At 44.0% G+C, this 21343-nt stretch overlaps 1 protein-coding gene across 4 annotated transcripts; it reads right to left on the reverse strand.

Moving 5' to 3' along the window:
* Nucleotides 1-13657: 13657 nt before the first annotated feature.
* adcyap1b (adenylate cyclase activating polypeptide 1b) lies at nt 13658-18695 on the reverse strand. 4 transcript variants are annotated; one of them, XM_004079447.5, is made up of 5 exons: nt 18406-18664; nt 18025-18129; nt 17135-17269; nt 16767-16871; nt 13658-16258 (listed from the first exon to the last, which is right to left on the reverse strand). In XM_004079447.5, exons 2-5 carry the CDS (start codon nt 18126-18128, stop codon nt 16075-16077), a joined length of 528 nt encoding a protein of 175 aa, XP_004079495.1. In that variant the 5' UTR covers nt 18129; nt 18406-18664; the 3' UTR covers nt 13658-16074. The 4 variants fall into 4 exon arrangements, with proteins under 4 accessions (XP_004079495.1, XP_020566886.1, XP_004079497.1 ...); XM_020711227.3 differs by having other exon boundaries at nt 18267-18440; XM_004079449.5 differs by lacking the exon at nt 16767-16871 and having other exon boundaries at nt 18406-18695.
* Nucleotides 18696-21343: the final 2648 nt, after the last annotated feature.

The following is a 21343-nucleotide window of genomic DNA, read 5'->3' on the forward strand; positions in this document are numbered from 1 at the left end:
TGCAGATTTTCCAGATTTTGGTTGCTGCTTCATCGGCCTCCTGATATCAGACAAAAGTTTATCTTGTTAACTTTGGGTTTGTTGGTTTTTTTCACTCATGCTAGCTCTGCAGTGTGTCCCACACTGATGAGACTGCTCCAAGCAGGAGGCAATTAACGGAGACACGGAGCAGCCCCCGCAATCAAACAAGGCGCAGCTCTGCCTCCTGCAGCCGTCTCTCTGCAAGAAAATAAAAAAACAACTAAATTTAACTTAAAGAGCGAGACGCTTTGATAGAAATAGATCTCTGGGACAGCGGGGAAGACAAGATAATGTAATGTCATTCAGCTCAAAGCAGGTCTGCACAGCATCCTGAGATACGCTGCAGCCAGAAATAGAAGTTTGCTGACAGGAGGAGTTGTGGAAACAACGATCGATTCTCCCTGGCTTTGTTTAAAGCAGGAGGCGTCTGATTGCCAGGTTTGGTTTTCTCTACTCTGCTCAGAGATGAAGGTTTTAGCCCAACAATGTTTTCTAAAGTAGAATTATCCAGAGCTCAGAATTAACTCTAGAAAAACATGCAAGAAGTTTTTATTTTTTTCATTTTTACAGAGTCTGCAGTGGTGCAAATACCACCGAGCAGCGACGCACAATTGCACTTTACCACAAATGTTTCTGTAACCCAGTAAAGCCCACAACAGGAAATTCCGATTTTGGCAGGTTTTATTAATCCCTTTGATGAAATCCACAAAATAAAAACTGCAATGTCATTTTTTTCATGAGACATAGATAGTATCAATCATGAATTGTTGGGTGATTTGTTTTTACTAACAACAATGTTGGTATGAGGTACAGAAATATTGATATAAGTGTTTAGGGGGAAAAAGCTCCTTATTTACCCACTGACTCAAATTTAATCCCAACATTTTAACAGTGTATAATAAAAACTCTATCAATTACTTTTAAGCCAGTAGTCATTTTAAAAAAGAGTTTTATTACTTTAAAAAAGTTTTTTTCAAAAGGAAGTTTTTAAATTAGCAAAGAAAATTTTTGAACCAAAGGCTTTTTTGATATTTAACGGAAGCAGCCATTTTTAAATGAGCAGGAAAAGCCCCTCTACTGCCCCTAGCGGAATGAAAGTGAACTACAGGACAGAAAACCTGGATCAAATTATACACAATGGGTTTTAAGAAAAGGTTGGATCATGCTAATGACATGGGGGTCTCAGAAAGGTTTCAAATATAAAACAATGCTTAAACAGGGTTCATTTATAAGAAAATGATTTTTCTTTTGTTGTTTCCACTTCAGGATGCAGCTTAAAAAGGAGTTTTCTGATTTGAGTTTAAGTATTTACTCTTCCATCAAAGTCTTTTTACCGTCCTTCCAGCTCCAAGCCCTTATTCTGTGGACCATTCCTCATCCACCTGTTTTCCCGGGGAGTCCGTCATTATTTGTTGTGCTTCTGGTGCAGGGATGTCCCCTCAGCGATAAATCCTGGAGTCTTCTTGTCCGTTAGTGTCAGGAGGTGTGAGAAGTGTTTAACGGGTTTGCTTGATTGATTTTTAGTTAAACATGACATGCTTGGCTGCATGGGGGGGTGTTGCTTAGCTCTGTCTATGCCAGCTGGGGCTTCTGGTTTTGGAGTTGGCCTGATGTCTCTGCGTTTTCAAGAATTTTCCTCCCAATGCCCCCCAAAAACTGTGGAAGTTTGGTCATTTGTGATTCCACACCGCCTGTGGGAGTGAGAGCGGATCGATGTCTGACGCACCGGCAGTCCAGTGTTGCCTGACAACTACCCCCCCTCATGACCCTGAACATGATGAGGTAAAGGCGGATGTTCTCACTTTTTTTTTTTCCTGCAGAGTCTCGCCAGAGTCAGAAAATCCCAGCTTTGTTTTGTCCTCCATCTTTTCCCCTCCTGGTTAAAGTTATTTTGACGCATTTCTTCTTGTAAAGTTTGCCCGATGGCGGTGATGTGGTTCCGCGCCGATGCACTTCCTTTCGTGACACGGAGCCGCCGAGGCGTCTAAGGAATTCAATAAAAGCATTTTTGACTGACGCCACTTTATAAGGTTTGAACTGATGCAGATTCACGATGTGACGTCATCGATTTCACAGAGTTAAAATCTAATTGATGTGAGCGTTTTGCAATTATTTAGGAGTCCACTGTCTTCTGAAGATAAAAACGTTGATGCTTTGTTTAAAAAATACTTTTAAACACATTTCTTTGGGCATAAAATGTTCAAACACAATGCATTGTGGTCCATATTTGCAAATCTTGTGAGCATCGATGCACACTGGTTTTTCACAGAGACTTCTGGGACATTTCTGGGGATCTGGATTTGAAATTGTAGATTCGGACAGCACTAGAAAATGGGGAACACACTATAAAGATGTTAGGGTGGGAATTCGGCCACAGACTTAGAAAGCAAATGTAAGTGAGTGTTGTGTCATTTGGAGACAAATCCAGACTTGGTGATTCACTCAGCAGTTTGCTTGGTGAATGTCAGCAGCCTGATTGGAGCCGTTTGAGTTTCACAGCAGTGAGTCAAACCATACGGTCTCAAAATGCTCTCCACATCTGCTTGTCCAGGAAAGAAAGTCGGTTCGCCGCTGAAGTGATGCGTTTGGAAATCTCCTAAACGAACAGACAGAAGACATCTGTCTGCAGGAGAGCTGCTTTCCACACTCCAGCATTGACGCCTCAGCCATGGCCAGCACAGACAGTCAGTCCTTCCCCATATGGCTCTGAACATGCTCACAAGCTGCTGTCAGTCAGCGGTGGTCCCGCCCACACCAAACGGTGGGTGTGGGGGGGTCTGGGTCTGCCTTCCGAAAACAGCAGCAGATGGTGAGGAGCCCGGATCCAGCGGGCTTTGTGACGGGCCCCTCCGAGGCTCCGCTGAAGGACAGCTGTTCCACAGCACGTGTCCAGTTACCACCAGAAGAGCTGCAGAGCCAGCAACTGCCCAGAGGCCGCCAAGGGGGCGGGCCTACAAAGCTTAATCACAGTTGTAATGTCATTAAAACACACCCTGAGGGGACTAATTCTCTCCTAATGATGTGGTCAGCCTCAGCAAAGGCTGCGTCGCCTCAATTATTGTGCAGGATGAAACAACGGAGACGAGAAGGATCGTCCCCCCCCAAATAAACTGAAGTTCAATACAACTCCCATAATTATTCCTGATGATGGGACTGAGACGCAAAGTCTCTGAAGAAACTCTTCGCAGAGGCACCTGACTTCCTATTAAGGCAAAGCCTCAGAACATTTCACTGCAATTAATTATTTCTCAACTGGAGGTCCACAATTTGTGACTTCCCGGCTGAGTTGTGTGTTTTTTCTCGCTGCGGCACATATGTTTAAGTTGTCAAAGTCTCCGAGATTGCTGGGACGGATCACCTGCTTGACTCAGAACCAGTTTTCTGCAGAAACTCCTGGAACTCCATGTGTGGTTCTGCACACAGGAAGCTGAAGTGGGTCATCGTTTGAACATATTTCCAGCACATATTTATAGACGCACATTATTCATTTTCTCACCGTGAAAACGTTTACCTTGATCCACTGTCATCAGCACACCTTTAGCCGTCAGGCTGCACGTGCGTAGGATGGATGACAGGCAGACAGAAGAGAAGCTCCTGCGGGATTGGAGCGTTATTTTTAGCGTGGACACAGGTGATGATCTGCCCCAAAAATAGATTCCAAGTTTTTGCTGTGATCTCAGTCTTCTGCTTTGTGGTTTTCTCTTTTCTTTTTTCATCTGTGACCGTTTGTCTCCAGAAGGGATTTTGGAAATTAAGACTCGCCGCTAAATTCTTCCAACTGAATTATTTGTTTATTTGTTGACACTTGAATGAAGGCCTTCTCCGATAAGATTGAGCAAATACATCATTCTGAGCAGAGCGTATAGACTTTAACAAAGCAAATATTGAGGAAGTCTTGGAGTAAAACGGCCTCCTCCACACTCATCACGTCTGCCTGAGCGCCGCAGCCACAGAAATGAGCTCAAGGCCAATTATCCGCAGTCTTTGTTTTCATTCGGGCCCGTCCTTGGTGTTTGGTTGCCATGTTGTTTTGCTGCGTTTGTCAGCGAAGGCCGTGCCAGCCGATGATTTCATTGGACCGGCGGCCGATGCCAAAGCTCCGAACAAACAGGCAGAAGATTATGAGCTGAATAAACGAAGAGCAGGGCAGCAGAGACCAGCAAAAGGTCTGAGAGTCATCTTTAAAACCCACTCCCATCACCTGATCTATTGTCCAAGCGTTCTCAGGTCATAACTAGAAGGAGCTGCATTGCCAAAGAAAATGCAGGGTTGAATGCTGTACGGCTGAATGAAATGGCAAATGGCGGTTGAGCAGGTGGTCCAACAAGCAAAGGGTTGGCGGATCGATCCCCGCTCTCCCCAGCCAGCTGTCGCCCCCGAGCGCGGCTGGTCTGCAGCTCACCGCTGCAGACTCATTATTCTCCACACTTTAACTCGCGACGGGTTAAAGTGTGGAGAATAATTTCCCCATTGTGGGGTAATAAAAGCTATAATAATAAAAAAAATAATAAACTTGAAGGGTCAGAATTGGCAAAAAAAAATTAAATAAACAAAGAAATGATCAAAGTTGAGCATAAATAAAGTGAAAACAGCACAATAACAAACAAAATATGTTTGTGAAAAATACCGGAATCGGGTATCGAACCAGCGAGCTTCTGCACCAAGGATTCCCCATGTGTTTCAATGGAGGAAGAAATCCTGGAAATCCTGGTATATCTGGAAAAGTTTAAGGATTTGAAGGAGCAAAAGTCAGAGCTGGAAAAAGTTGAAAGAGCTGAACATTTGAATAATTGAATGATTGAAATAGATGAAACATTGTAGGAGGAGTTAAGCAGAAGAAAATGGAGGAAGATGCTAGAATAAAGAAAGAGAAACAGGAAAAAAAGAGGCGTTCATGGATCTATTGGTCCGCAGGTCGATGCATCATGGAGGCGGAGCAGGGAGCTTGTGGCCCCGCCCAGCGTATTTTCTATGTCACTTGTCCGCTCCTGATTCACTGCGATATGAATAAAGAAATACTCAAAAATGCAATTTTTACATTAATTTTCCTTATCCATGTGGCAGCCGCTCAGCCAGTGAGGGCGGGTCAAAATGTTTTTACATTTTGTTTTTAATGAATTTTTTTTCTTTTTAATTGTTAATAGTTAATTTTTTTAAGTATTTAATGTATTTACTTTTTATCTATTTAATTCATTGATTTTTTTTCTTTGTTAAACCATTGACCTTTTTTGTTTTTAATGTGTGTGTGAGCAGATGGCCATTTTATCTATCTATCTAGGGCGGCCGTGGTGCAGCGGTAGGGCGGTCGACCCATGATCGTAAGATTTCAGGTTCGATTCCCGCCTTGCACGCCCATGAGTCGAAGTGTCCTTGGGCAAGACACTGAACCCCGCCTTGCCTCTGGTCGTAGGCGGGCGCCTGTGTTTGGCAGCGGAGCAGCCACCAGTGTATGAATTGTTTGTATGATGTTCACTAAGCCACCAGTGGACATCAAGCATTAAGGTATATTTTTGGAAGGATGGGAACTAGAAATTGTATTTAAATTTAAGTATCTTGGTGTGACACTTGATTCAACTCTCAGCTTCAAGAACCATATTAAAAAAATATTGAATACAGTAAAATTCAACTTGAATAATTTTAAACAAATACGACCATTCATAACACTTGGAGCTGCTAGAATGTTTTTGCATTCAATGATACTATCACATATTGAATACTGTATTACATGTTGGTCCTTGGCGGGTGTAAATACGAGCAAAACCATAGAATCACTTTATAAAAAATCACTTATGGTCTTAGATAGAAAACCAATGTCATTCCATGTTTGTAATATCTTGAGCTTTGAGAATTTTAAAAATTTTAAATTCGCTTGTTTGATGTACAAGGTGTTACATGGACTTGCTCCGCCTCCCATGTCTGACTTTTTTAAAAAGGGCTCACAGCGCTCTCAGGGGCTCTTAGGGCCTCGTCTCGAGGGGACTGTGAGGTTCCATACAGAAAAACAGCCTTTGGACAAAACGCTCTTCCTGTAAAGGCCAGTAAACTCTGGAACAGTCTTCCACTGTACATCAGGGAGTGTCAAACATTACAGACCTTCAAAACACACCTCAAGCAGTGGCTGAAAGCAAACCAGTCCTGTAGCCACTGACTTTTAACTCTCATAATGTAGCACCTTTCTGTGTTGTTATTGTATCTGTGATTCTGTCTTTTGTTTTGTCCTGTTTTATGTTTCCTGCCTAGGGACTGTGGATGCAAATTAGCATCATTGCTATAATCCAGCAGTTTACGCCTATCATTGTTTGGTAGATGTTCATTAATGTGCACTGTCCCTAATAGATAAATAAAAATAAAGAATGAACGTGTGTGTGAATGTGTGTGTGACTGAGTGAATGGGTCTGTGACTGTAAAGCACTTTGTCCTTGTAGGAAGAAAGGCGCTATATAAGTATACGCCATTTACCATTTTCTATCTATCTAATGAGATCTGCACTTCCCTGGGGTCTCGTTTCATTTAGCTAGAAATAAATATGTTTTTTACTTTGGGTTGTTATTTTTACTTTGCCTTTACTTTGTGGTGAACAAAACATGTCACACATGGAATTTTTTCTCAAAATAAACTTTGGCCTGACCTTTAGCTGCTCAGGCGTCACCTGACCTGAACGCACAGCAACAATGTCATCCACAGAACTGATGATCAGCAGGTTGACGGCACGCCCCGAGCATATTGGAAACAACAGAGTAGCTGAGCATAAAATGTTAATGCCATGGATTACTGATTTAGAAGGACGGCTGTTTCAGCAGAGTATCAATCTGAGCGAACTCAGCTCCCCAATGGGGGGGGGGGGGCGAGAGGAGGAGAAGCCCTCCGACAGACGGGAAGAGGAGGAAAACTAGATGGAGCGATTCAGACGCTCTCCCCCAGGGAGCGCCGGATGTCGCTCACAGGTGTGAACTCAGAACCTGCTCGGTTGCATCACCAGCCTATGGCTTCCCGCTCCCATGTCTCTTTTTTTTCTTCTTTTTTTTTTCCAACACGGCTGCCACACACAATTCCCAAAGAGTTCTGAGCCGGCTGACAGGCTGTTTCTTTTGTTGTGTGAAAGATGGGGAAGCCTGTGCCTGCTTTGAGCGTCAGCCCCTTTAAAACCAACGCTTACTTTTTCAGGTGCTGGTGAGGATTAGGGGGAAGTTACAGTCTCTGTAATCTCTGAAAGCCCACGAAGCCTAAGAAATCTGCAGAGGTGACTTCTACAATCACAACCTCCACAAATGAGGATCTGCAGTCATTCTTCAGCTGCATGGCAGGAAAAAGAACCTTTTCTGTGTCCATAAAGCTACAAACTATCTAATTAGTCATCCATTGCACATATTTAGGCTTATTTAATGCTTCTCCTTGTAGATCCTTGCACGATCTACAATCTCATTAAAATGAGACAGGAAGGATATTGTAATCACAAGGTATGTGTCAATCTGGAAATGTGACTTTCAGGAGCTCCCTGCCCTGCCTGACAAGCTTCGCCGCGCTCCAGTCTGTCCCATTCATTAGCGCTCTTCTCATTCAGGAAACCTGTCACACCTCCTTCAGGGATGTGCAGCGGAACGAAGAGGAAGAAGCTGCATCGGTGGGGAAGCCATGTCAGGATTTCTCCTGCATTTAGAAGCAGGTGTGCGATGTGGAGGGAGTGAAATTAAAGGAACATGAGCACCTTTCTGCAGATGAACCGCATGCTGCCTCTGCACACCTGCTCAAACATTGATACATAATTCAGTGTTTGCACAACTCTGCCCAAAGCAGCTCGAGCTGCGACGGAGTTAAAGAAAGATCCCTCTGAACTCCGGAGATCATTAGGTTTGAACTTCAAAACCCAACAAAAAAAAAAAAGGAGGAAAATCTCTTTCCATGATCATCAACATCATAAAATGACCTGAAGCTGAGCAAAACTGCATAACAAAGCTGACTTCAGAACATCCTTACCTACCAGCAACCCCCCCCCCCCCCCCACCCCGCTGTGCCCCCCCCCCCCCCCCCCCCCAGCCACTGTTCTCCACAAGAATTTCAAGGAGCATGTGGGATCCTGCAGCCCTGAGCTCCAGCCTCCTGCAGAACCACGAGACGGCTATACAGGAAGGGGTTTGATGATGAAGAACAGAGTCTGGAGCAGTGGAGATTTTCACCATTAACAAACGGAGGGAGGGGGGGGGGGGGGCTCTGACGAGAAGTCAGCCGAGAATATGTGTGAACAAACCGGGTTATGCAGCTGCATCATCTGAAGCCACAAAAGAAAAGTGTTGAAGGCAAAACAAATGACTTTTTTTTCTGTGTTGATGAATTTAAGCCCATTTTGAATATAAATCCAGTGAAGATGAAGGCGACTTCCAACGTAAACTTTCATCAGGTTTATTCGTCCACATCTGGGTAACCTTCTGCTGTGGTTTGAAGAAAGCTCTACAGGTGGAACCAGAGAGGAGCTTTTAATTTGAAAGGGTTTGGTGCCTGTTCATCTCTATCCCACACTGTAAACCCAAACAGGTTCAGTGAACTCAAAATTTACAAGGAAGCTGATTCCATCCTATGCTTTCATAAGTTATCTTACTTAAAATTATAAGTTAATCAGAACGTAGAATGTTTGACTTAAATAAAATAAAACACTACATTTAAATGATACCTTTCTATGTATCTAAGATTTTTTCTTTACTAAACTAGCACATTTCGATGTTATTAAACCTGAAAACATTACTTAATTAACTCAAAAACATTCATGTATTCCATCATCTTCTAAATGCCCCTTTCGGGGTCACGGGGCTGCCAGAGCCTATCCCAGTCACTCGTGGGTGAAGGCCATTGGTGTTCTGTTTCGCCTCTCCCAGCTGGGAATTGAACCGGGTTCTGAGGCACGAGCGCTGACCGCTGCCCCACCACATTTTTCCCTCCGTTTGTGGCTGAGTGGGCGTACGTTATGATGCAATCACATCTCTCCACTTATGAGTTTTGTCACCAAGGTTTTGTTTACTCAAAATCTTACATTCCAATAAAGACAGAACTGAAGTCAAAGTTGAATTGGGTTGGAGGTTTTATGCTAACTTGACTTGTTTGCTACTTTTGATTTCTATGATAATAAAACTATTGTTCGGGTTAACAGAGCACTGAAAGACGGAAAAGAAAAAGAAACGCCTGGGACTGATGAGGAATCTGGATCATCATTATTTAAGTCCATGGACTGGCACCTCCATCCTCATCCTCAGCATTGGACCCCCTCCCTCACAGAGACAAAGGGGTAAGCATCCTTTCAGAATTGATCAGATGCAGAATCGTAAGACCAGATGCTGATTTCACCTTCCTGCCTTTCTGAGTGTCTGTTCTTGGTTCTGTACCAACTGAAGATGTGGAGGTCGCAGGGGTCAAGGCCAATATTGACCTTTGTCCACATTCTTGATTAAAAAAAAAACATGGAGATCCTTCGGACAGTTTAAAGATGCCTCGCTCCAACAGAGAAAAATGCAAATTCTTCCAGATCCTTCCTTGAACAGATAAAAAAAATGCAGAGACTAAACACAAACTGACAAGTATTTTCAATATAAAGCAGGAAAAATCAGAGCTGGAGAACCCTGGAGCTTTTATTTTGATTTCCTGTGAGAAATCCATCTATTTCTTTCTCATTTTTTGCTGCTCTCCAGCTGATTTTCATATGCATAGATGAAAAGAAACCCCTGATAACACGAGTTAGTGATGAGCACATCATTTAATAAAAAAAATCAACTTTTCTGCAAAGGGTTTTCCCAAAAGCACTTTATGGTGATTAATGATCCATCTGTAGAAACAAGATGAGAAAAAACTGACTACATCTTATTGTCTTCAATAAAACAACAGAAATGTTTGGAAAGATTTTGCTAAAATGACTGGAAAACTAGTTTTGTCTCACTGCCCAGCACTGAAATGGCTCAAAATGTGCTTGGAAACAGGAAATATTTTGGTTTCAATTGGTAACTTCACATCTGAGCCGACAGAAATTACTTGTGGAGTTCCCCAAGGCTCCATCCTGGGGTCCCTTCTATTTAACAGCTACATGCTCTTACTGCCCCAGGTTATAAGGAACAGCCACATGAGTTACCATAGTTACGCAGATGACACACAGATATAAGCTACACTGACACAACGCCCTGTACAGACTCTTGGTAAATGCATTGAGGACATTAATGATGGGATGCGTTACAACTTACTTCAGTCAAACAAAAACAAAACTGAGGTTATCGTCTTTGAGGCTAAAGAGAAGTGGTTGAATTTTGCTTCAGAACTTCAATCTATTTATCTAAAAACCACCAACCAGGCCAGAAACTAGGATGTAGTCATGGACACAGGCCTAGATTCCTTTTAACCCTTGTTCTATCCTAGGCACTTTAACATTGGGAGTTGGGTCATCTAGACCCACTAGATGATTTGTGATCTTCACTGGTGTCCATGGATTATATGAAATCTTTCCACCTTTATCCACCTTTGTCATGGTAGGGAGAACATGTCAATGGAAGGGGGGGGGGGGGGGGGGTCATCTAAGATAGTACAAGGGTTAAACAGGTGGAGGCCGTCACAAAATCAGCCTATTATCGTTTAAGAATTTTTCAAGGATTCAAAATCTGGAGAAACCATTTCATGTGTGGACTTGATGACCGTATCAGAGTTTTTCCAGGACGACCAACCAAATCAATCAGGAAACTGCAGCTGATTCAGAACTTTGCTGCTCGGGTTCTCACATTCTGAGGTCTTTCCAGTGGCTGCCTGTCTGCCAGGAAAGACTTTAAAGTCCTGTTGCTGGTTTATAAAGCTTTGAATTGTTTAGTCATTGAACTCCTGGCCTTGTTTGAACCAGCCAGACCTCTCCGGTGATCTGGATCCGCTCTTTTGTCCGTTCCTAGAGTCCAAACCAAAGATGGAGAAGCTGCATTCAGCTTCTATGCTCCACAGACCTGGAACAGACTTCCAGAAAGTCTTTGTAAATCCAGGTTAAAGACTCGCCTGTTCTCAGCTTGATTAGTTTTTATTCACCAGTTTACATCCACACGGTTTTTTTATGCTCACTTTGTGATTAATTTAACTCTCTTTTAATTTGTAATTTAATGATCACCTCTTTAACAGCTCTTTCAGTCTTCTTTCTACACAAAATGTTCCAAACGCTTTACCTAAAAAGCGAAATTCAGAAAAGATCTGCGGGGACGAGGACCGAGGACCACATTCCTGTTTGTTTTCCATCAATGCTCTGGTTCTTTTGATTGGCTGGACACACCTGATCCAGGTAATTAAATTAGGGAGTAGACCACTGATATATCTGGAAAATCTGCAGGCACACTAGCCATAAGAAATAGTTGACATTTTAGCAGCCTTAAGCAAGTGTTTAGCTTAAAATGACAAATTTGGGTTGAAGAATAAAAAAATATTGGGATTGATGATGGACAGTATATGTTTATGATCTTACAGAAACAACAACACCACTAAAAACAATCAAAATTCATCTCTGAGCTCGTTGGAAATTCCTGATAGTCTCCTGTCCTTCTAGCATTTAATTTCAAAGACAAGGACCAAAACGTGTAAGAGCTGATTTCGTTGATGCTTTTTACCTGTTTTCTTTTTTTTTTTTTTGGTCTAAAGTTAATTCTCAATCTGTTTTCTAAGCTTGGAAAAAATGCAGCAACTGCAGCAGCTGAGAAAATTTCATTTAGTTGATGTCCTTCCTGGCCATATTGCCTCATAATGTGTGATTGATAGCTCTGGTCAGATGTGATTGCTCCAGGAGCTCAGGTAAAGTGTTCCCCTCCAAGCTACAGGGGTCCTCGTCAGCCCTGCGCGAAGACGGGGAAGGCCAGCCCGCCACACGTCCACGCCCGATGAAAATGAAACAATCGTTAAATGATTCATGGACTGGAAAACGGGGGGGGCGGTGGCGGCCGGTGGGTGGTTGCATCGCCGCCGTGCTCGGGCCTCTCCTGTGAGTTCTCCATCTCTAATGCAAGGACAAGAAAGCAAACACCCCCCAGAACACACACCACATGCACACACACTGGGGGGGGAGTCCAATGTCAGGCACTAGAAATATACCCCCCATTACTCATGCACGCTCACTTCTGGCTCCACATTCTCATCAAACACACGGGGACAAAGAGACGTTGGTGTGTCAGAGGAGCTGGGGGGGCAGATGTGGGAATCCTCCCTGGAAAAGCCCTGACACCCCCCCCCCCCCCCCCCCCCCCACACACACACACACACACACATGATTAAGATGTGTCTGGAAGCAAAAGAGGCGCTGTTAGGATCCGTTCCAACGCGTTCACGTTGGAGCGTTGGGGGAATTGTTGAAGCTATTTTCACCCACAAGAAGAAAAAAAACAGGAGAAAGAGCCAGACGGAGATGAGATGTGTAGAGATGTACGCCAGAGCGGAACAGGGATGCTGCTGGGAGGGAGGAGCAGCATCCTATTGATTCATACATCCGTGCACTTATGTACAAATTGGTTGAGGGTGGCCCCTCATGTGCAGTCCAGAGCTGCGCCAACAAATTGAAGCATTTGTCTCAATAGCCACTTGTGGGCGTATGAGAGCCTGCATATCAAGTCCTATTTATCTTTGGATAAACCCTGTAAGGTTTGTTGCTGGTACAGTTGGGGATTTTTTCTCTCTCATCTTTTGTGAAACCGAAGATGTTTCCAAACAAATCCTGGGTTTTCTGCTCGTCAGATGCAGAAGCCGACATCCTGCCAGCTTTTTCTCTGCGTGAATCAGGATCTTCAGCAGGAAACGAAGATAAATGCTGGTATGGGAGTCAGCTCCTTGTCAGTCCTTCATTTAGATGAATCTCTTTAATCATATTGAGGGCTCCTCTGTGCTGACGGTCGCGACAGCGGCTGTGGGAGACCCGGTTTCTTCAGTTCTGCAGACAGCTGTGAGAAGGTGTGAAGCAGAACCCCCCTTTCTAGTGCACGAGTGCGGCACACTCAGCCCTCTGAAGCGCGCTGACGGTTCCTTCCCAAACGCTCTGACACTGGTGTTTCCACCACCGTGTCCCTGTGTGAACCGTTGCCATGCAACATTCCTCTGATTGGGTTAGCGGAGCTCTAAAGCCTTCGCACACTTACGCTCCTGTGGGCTGATGAAGATCAGATCACACACAATCCGCTGCCACACCCATCCTCCTCTCCCGGGGGACCCGGCTGCACTTCCAGGGGTCGAACGTGGAGAAAACAGTCGGAGGAAGCTCCCTGCAGGCCCGGAGCTGCAGCAGCTATTCCTGCTGCCTTTTGTGCTGAACTGTACTCAACACATCCCTTATTTTCAAATGTTTCATGAAACCTCCGAAGGTTTTCCTCTGACTCTGTGAATGGACACAAACATCCCCGGCGTGTGCTTCCTCCCCGGTCTGCTTCATGTCGTTTTGACACCTGCAGAAGGAGGCTCCAGGTCTTGGTGGCTCAGCGGACGTCGCTGTGCCCGGACGCCTCACCCTATCGTCTGCTGAACGCTCAGAGACGTGTGGCGCCTTTCAGGTGGTCGTGTGGGCTGCACCCTCCAAACGCTGGGTGCTAAAACAACAACTTCCTGTGTGTCCTCTCTCAGAAATGATGCGTTCAAAGACTAGACATTCATGGGAAGATGGTGTTGTTTACAAAAAAATTTATTCATACAAATCTTACAACACTTTCATGACATTGATAAAACCCCGTATAAGGACTCCAGGCTATAACGATGCCACTTATTCTAGGGTTCACTTTGAAAACACAGATAGATAAGAGAGTACACATTGAAGTAAGGCGTTTGGCGCTTTCAGGACTATCAACAACAGGCATTGTTTATGATCGGAACAACATCTCTGTTTTGACACTCGAGTTCTAGATGCACAGAGTTGATAAAATATAATATATAGGGGGGTTTCTAGATAGTAAATTACCTACTAATATCAAAACAACACCTGAACGAAAGCAAACACCGGCCATTGATCACGATTCTCACAGACACTGAACACACCCCAAACTCATGCACACGCACAATGCCTGCTCCACCAACGTGTACATTCTGTTCTCGTTTACATTTTCTGCTGAACAGAAGAGCGGCCATGCTTGAAACCAAAGCTCAGAAGCACTACTCCTGGGGTCGGACTACGCTGAGCGATCAAACAGGGGGGAAAGGAAGATTCAATGTAAGCTAATAGACTGCAGCATCGTAGGGCCACTAAAATTGCCATTCGTGGCGAATTTTGTTTGATTTTTTTTCCCGTTTTTTTTTTTCAACACTACGTTTTTATTTATTTTAATTTCTCACATCGAAAGCAAGGCACCGAAGCCGAAAGCTGTTCCCACCTCCGCCTCTTGACACTCATCCACTCACACACACATCAACACAATATGCAGACGTTCACACAAAGCCTGAGGGATGGAGCCGAATCGAAGAAAGAGCCTATTGATATTTAATGGGGGAACGCAGGCTGCTGATTTGAGAGCATAAAGCTGCCTTTGCATAATGCTGAATAAACACACAGAATGTCTCTCTCTGATAGATGTCAGGGAGGAGATGGCTCCACCCGTGGGCTTGAACTTCTCTCCCCTCCGCCCCACAGAGAGCGCCGCCATCCTGCTGGAACATCGGCGACGGGGAATTCAACGTCTGACGTTCTTCTGATCAGACTCATTGACCCACATGTCACCGAGGTAGATGAAGCTCTCGCCTCCTTTCTCCTGGCTCCGCTGTGACTCTCCCCTCCCATGCAACAGCCTCTACTTTGTGTTTTTCTCTCTCTTCTATCACACTCCCACTCTCTCCTGCCTGCCCCCTCCTCCTCCTCCTCTCCATTCATGCGTCTCTCACCCTCTCCTTACCCTCTTTCTCACATCTTCTCTGCACCATTCAACACAGATCAGCTTTTCTTCTTCACAAGTTGACCACAAAACTACCAAAACCCAGTGCCTAAACATGGCCATTTGCACAGAAAAGGAACATTAACTGCTACTAAGATAAAAAGCAATCAGCTTTAGGGGGGGGGGGGGGGGGGATCTATTTCCACTAAAGCCAGCAGCAGGTGAGGTAACAATTCAACAAGTCAGGGCAGTACCCATTTCTACCACCTCCTGATCTCCTAGTTCTCATGTCCGAGATGCTGGAATGAGCCTCAGAGAAGCAAAAGCCGTGCAGCTTCCTGAGCCGCATGTCCTTCCATTCAACCTTCGCCTTGTCTGCTGACGTGTCACCTGTCCTCTCTGTACGTCTGCCCCATTCTCCCACACAGTCCTGTTGAGCGACAAAAGCTCAGCTGCATGCGTGCACGCGCCCGTGCATGTCACACACTCACACACGTGGGTCATCTCCTGCTGTAAGTGTCTTTTGCTTGTTTTTGAGGCGAGCAAAGGTTAGCATCTTCAGGACAAGGAAAGCTGCACCACATTAGGACTGACTGTGCACGCCAGACAGTTATCCATCAGCTGAATAAAAGCCATAACCCCCTCCATCCCTGGGGAGGGGGGCAACAACCTGCACAAAGCCACACTGAAGGGAGCGTGAAGAAGGGGTGGGAAGGGGCAACATCTATGGTTTAAGACAAGCCGGAAATGCCTGACATGGCATGCTCACCGCTTCTTTGGACCTGTTCAGACAACCGAAAACCAAAAACACTAAAAAAATAGAAACGTCGGTTACAAAAATAAGTATAACATTCAATACTTTGATTGTCTTTTTAAATCTATTTATTTTCTGCATATGTAGATGAGCTTTCAAGAGTTCAAGCGCATAACGTTGAAGGTGCACATCTATTTTTTTTTCTTTTTTAAATCTTCTCCTTTTCTTTTTTTTTTTTTGTAATTTTCAACAACTTAAAATAAAATATTGGTCCACAACTGTGCGTCATCAAGTGCTTTTGTTCCAAAAAGGAAAAAAAACGCTATTATTAATAAAATATTCATTTTAATGGCTTTACTTCATACATAAATACATGTTGAAAGAACACAGGCGCAATCCACTGGTTGGGCAGATATATCTTGGATGAACGGCTGGATGTATTTACACAGTTTGGGCGCTTCAACGACGCTACAAATAGGCGACTCGTCGTCCTTTGTTCCTAACTCTCTGTCTGTACCTTCTACCCAGAACGGCTGCCAGGTATTTCTGCACGGCCATCTGCTTTCTATAGCGGCTGTAGCTGTCGGTGAAGATGCCATCCGAGTGTCTTTTGGATAAGGGCTCTGACTCGTCCTCCATGCTGCTGTCTTCACTGAAAAAACAAACAAACAAACAACAACAAAAAGACATTTTTGCGTTAGGAAAACCCGCAACTTCCTCCCTCCAAACAAATCCGCATCTCTTTTTTTTTTTTGCTCTTCACGGCTCTTTTTCTCCCACTTTTTTTCACAGACATTAATTATGCAGACTTTCTTTGAGGGCCTTTCATCTTTTTTTTCTTTTTTCGTTAAGATAAAAATAAAAGGAATTGATTTGCGCGTTTAAGGAAACTCATAAATTATGGATTTAAAAAAAAACCAAATGGATATTCTGACGCAACATTATTGACTGTAAATTATTAATCACATCGCTGTGAAGATGAACTCTCTGATTCCTAAAAAATTTGTGCTGCGCAATAATACATAAAAATGAACGAATTAATGCAAAAAAATGTTTTTAATGCACAGAAAGGAACACAAATATGCGGGGAAAAATGAAAGGACTGACGCGGATGGGAGAGAAAATGAGTGCAGGTGAACGCTGAAGAGAAATGCCCTTACCCTGCACGCACAGTCATCAGAGAATGCAGATAATGCCTCGCTGTTAACTGACCCAGGATCTCCCTCAAGGCTCTATCTAATTCTTCCTCAGCATGCCTTTCTGCTCTGAGATGATAAAACGCCAAAACACATAGATCATCAGTGAATCAAAAGAAACGAAAGAAGCGCAGACAAAATGATGCAGAGCAGCCTAAAAGTCTCCTCAGCATCACACAGGTGGAATTGAACCAAAGACCTGCGGAGCTTCGTTTAGGCTGCTCTGTCTGAACACAAGAAGACAAAAGAAGGTGACGAAAGTAAGTCTGGGAGGAAACAAAGAAAGAGGGGGAACATTGTGCGAACGGCGGGAATACAGGAGGCGCCTTTACCTTTTCTCCGCGGGGTAGTACAGGCTGAAGGCGTCGTCGCTCAGGGACGGGGGGCTCCGGATGGCGATCTGCTCGCTGTCGAAGCCCATGTCGGACAGAGAATTCCCGTCTTCATCGAATGCGTTGTTTTCAAGTCTGCAGAGGGAGAGCATCCATCACAAACCCGGGCGCAAAAGGGCGCAGAGGGGGAGGAATGTCTGCCCCACTCATCAGAAAAATCATTATGATCAAACTCAAAACGAATCATTTCATTTTTTTCATTAAAAATAAAGTATTTAGATTCATTTTACGCACGCGTGTTTTTAATTTTTTATCGTACTTTTTAGTCCAAAAACAAGAACAAATGAATTTCCCATAGATAAGGAATCAAAGCATCAGCTTAATTTATTATTTAAAACTGACACAATGGGTGTGAAGACGCGCGCGCTGTGGGCGTGGATCCATGAAATGTATTAAAAGATTCCTGAAAATAGCAGAGGATCGTTAATCAATAGGAGCCACGCCCAAATTCTTCTTTTTCAGAGGAGAATAAATGGAATAAATGTAAAGGGACTGCGCGCTGCTCATTCGTTTCGCCTCGCCTCTCCTTGGTGACGCCAGTCCACCGTCATCCCATGGGCTATCCGCTGCACCGAATGCGCTCTCATTTTTAACAAGGGGAGTTCTGTGAACGGTCCCATCGGACGCGTGCCTCCATGCACAACATTTCCATAGATATTTTCCACGCTGCGCCAACTCATTTCCATCCAGCGATCATCAAAATGCGCGCATTTCCTTTAAGTAAAGTGTTGTATTTTTGATGGATAAACAAGTCGGCAAAAAAAAAAAAATCAACGGAATGGGAGTTTAGCAACTAAACGAAATACTCTGACAGAAAAGATCAAACCTACCTGATCTTGGGGTAACTTAGTCCTATAGGTGAGCAGAAGACGCTGTAGTGCATTAAGATTCCGTAGATGAGCAAAATTAAAGTCACTTTACTCGAACTGGCCATGCTGTGGAGAAAGGGAAAAAATATTAGTCTGATAAAAAAAATACCCGGAAATCTTGAAGATTCTCAGATTACTTCTTTCCAACAAATATTTAAGTGTCAGAATGAACAAACGAAACATTTCGAACCCCATAATTTTACATTTTTCTCATCCTTTCATTAAAGTTTCGCCGCGTCACAGACCCAAATCCAACTGGACAATAATGAATGTAGATCTTCCCCCAAAAAAGACGTCTTTACTTGAACGTGTTGCCTTGCTTTCCGCAGACCAAACGCGTACCTCAGTCTAGCGGAGGACAGACAGAGCAGTACTCTGGATGCGATCCGGGCGCGGCTGTGGTGTAGAGTGTCTGAGAGAGACGCTCTCAGTCTTTCTCTCTGGCACTTCTTTCGTGGCTGAAGCGCCTCCGTCTGATGCCCTCAGTGCAGATCGTCTCACTTTTAGACTCAGAAGGGGGTGAAGCTTCAGACCACAGCTCGTCGACTCGGGGAGGTGCGCTCTAGGTTCGCTCACACATCGTGGCTAAAAAACTTTTGTCCTGCGCCGTGGAAGCCTTGGATTTTTATTCTTGAATCTTAAGCCTTGCCCCCTCCTCCCTTTACCAAGTCACATTAAATATGCAACAGACGTCATCAAGTCTTCCTCCCGGAATATAATAGTACGATTCCTTCCTCTTCGTTGCACCCGTCACCCCTCCTCCTCCTCCTCCTCCCTCCCAACATGGAAGTTCATCCTCAAACTTTCTTCTTCCTTTATTGAGCAGAAACCTTCAGAATCGGTCAACTTGTGGCTTTTTCCCCGCGCGTCACCGTTTGGCGCAATTAGCCTCTAATGGTTGTTGTGGGGGTTGGTGGTGGGGGGTGGGGGGTGGATGTTGTCTGTTTTGCCACTGGTGGTTTCATGTGGCCGTGGCTGATGGAGGTGGCTCAGGCTTCCGCCCGGCAGCTCGGAGGCCTCAGGGGAGCGCGCGGGAGCTGTCCGGTGCTGAAACGGCTCCTCTCGAGTTGCGTGGCTGCCAGTCCACTTTTTCCGAGCATTTCCCATCATTTCCCCGATGGATAATGAGGACAGGCTTTACCGGCCTCGCCATAGTAGCCCTATAGGGTAGACTGCTGTTGGAATAAGGGTGAACGTCATCTGATGTGAGGATGGTGACGCAGGATGCAGCTTCAGGCGGCTTTCAGTCCACGTGTGTTTGAAGAAAACACACCTATGTAATCATTTTTAACTAGGTTAGTCGGTGAATCTAATGATTGGATGGATTCATCCAGACATAAAGGTCTAACTTTGTGTTTCTTTGTTGAAAAAGGCCTCATTTTATGGTGAAAAGCTATAAAACAAAGACAAAGTACATTTAAAGGAGATGAAAGGAGCCCCACGCGCCTTTTAACTTAAACAATGGTGTCGTTTGATACGGCGAGGAGTTTAACCTTCACTGGCTCATCTTCACATCAGCAAACCTTTTCTTTCAGCAAACCTGAATCTGAATCATACCTAAAGCTCTGCAGCCAATTGACGAGTTCACCAATCAGGAGAGAGTTGGAGTCTGCGCTCAGTTGTGGCTGACGCAAAATGACGAACAGCACCGGTCACGATAAGGGGGAGGGAGGGGGGGGGGCTGGGCTTTTTATTTATGTAATTATTTATTTTAAGTTTGACGTGATTCCTAGGCACAACTTATACTCCATGTGTTTGAACTGAAGCGGAATGCTAATATTAGGCCTCCCGCCGCCACCGGCACAGTCACGGCTCGGTAGTCTGAGCGAACGGCGCCATCATGAGGCGGGGAACGAAACGTGACGAGACTCTGCTGAAGTTCAGGACCACGGAGGCGCTCCGGACCGCGCGGGAACCGGCAGCATCAAGCCACGCAATGCAACGCACCTGAACGCATAACAAATGTCCGAGCCGATCAGCGTCAGTTAGAAAGCAGGCAACGCTGCTCCACCGGATCAATAAGCGCCCTGTTACCACAGATCCCTGAAGTGCGCACTGCGCATGAGCTCAGCGCGAGACACCACTTCATTTAGGGCACTTTTCTTATGTCACCGAAAGCATGAATCACTTCTAGATCTTTAAAAACAAAAAATAAATCATCAACGTCTCAGATTTGGTGTAAACATTGGTCAAAATTGAAATCAAACTGTTTCTAAAAACTATTTCAATGCATGTTTACATAAAATACTGCAAGTGAGATCCTGAATTGAAGCTTTAGACCGCAATGCCACGAGGAACATTTTATTTTTCTTCGCTCATTTTAAAAAATAATCCAACTTTATTCGCTGAATATTTCTGAATTGGTTTTTAAAAACTAGATGTAAACAAAAACTCTTCATTTAGATTTTCAGGTTTAAAAATATAAGCTCACTTTGAGCTCAGAGATCAGAAGAAGACAAAGGGAAGAATACAGATTAAAATAATAATAAAAAAACACATTTAACTTGGGATTTTACTTTTAGACTACATGGTTACTTTTACACAGTTAATTATCTTTTGTTAAAATTTAAGTCCTATAATTTTACTGCAACATTTGCCAGATATGTACAAAAATATAATTTTGTCTCTAATTTCTGATCCATGAAAGCCTTTGAAAAAATCAGTAGTCTATCTGAAAATACCCACATTTGCACATTGGTTTAAATGTTTTGTTAATTATTATAATTAAAGCCTAAGTTTAATACCAAAAACCTATTTGGTTAAAATGTTCCCTTACGGTTCTTTACGCATGCGCTGACTTTGTTCCACTTATTTATTTATTTTTGTACTGATTTTTCTTTACCTTATGCTATGTTTTCATGTAATCATTTTGAAGCAAAAACAGTTCCACTCGAGTGCCTTTTTTCTCTTTCTATGTATTATTTTTTCCCGCGCCGCCGCGTCTCAATGCAGGAACCGCGTCGTGGGGAAAGCGTGGAGCGGCGCCGCGTGCGCAGAGCGACCCTCCAGCAGGGGGCAGCAACTTTCTGGAGTCTCAACAAGCATCACTCTGTTGTAATTCAAGAAGCACCCTTATTTCCATGTTTTATATACGACTTCTAAATATATTATAACTCATAAAGAAACCTGGAAAACTACTAAAGCTGAACAAACATCTGATTGGTTGTTGTTTTAGTTTTCATATTCTATATGTATTGTATTTTGCACCAAAGCATTCTGTGTTCTTATTAGTCATAAATTAATGTGTATTATGTCTTTTGTTTGGCTCCTATAAGGTTAA

This window comes from Oryzias latipes, chromosome 17 (genome assembly GCF_053564925.1).
Source record: "Oryzias latipes strain Hd-rR chromosome 17, Olatipes_Hd-rR_3.1".
Taxonomy (NCBI): Eukaryota; Metazoa; Chordata; class Actinopteri; order Beloniformes; family Adrianichthyidae; genus Oryzias; species Oryzias latipes.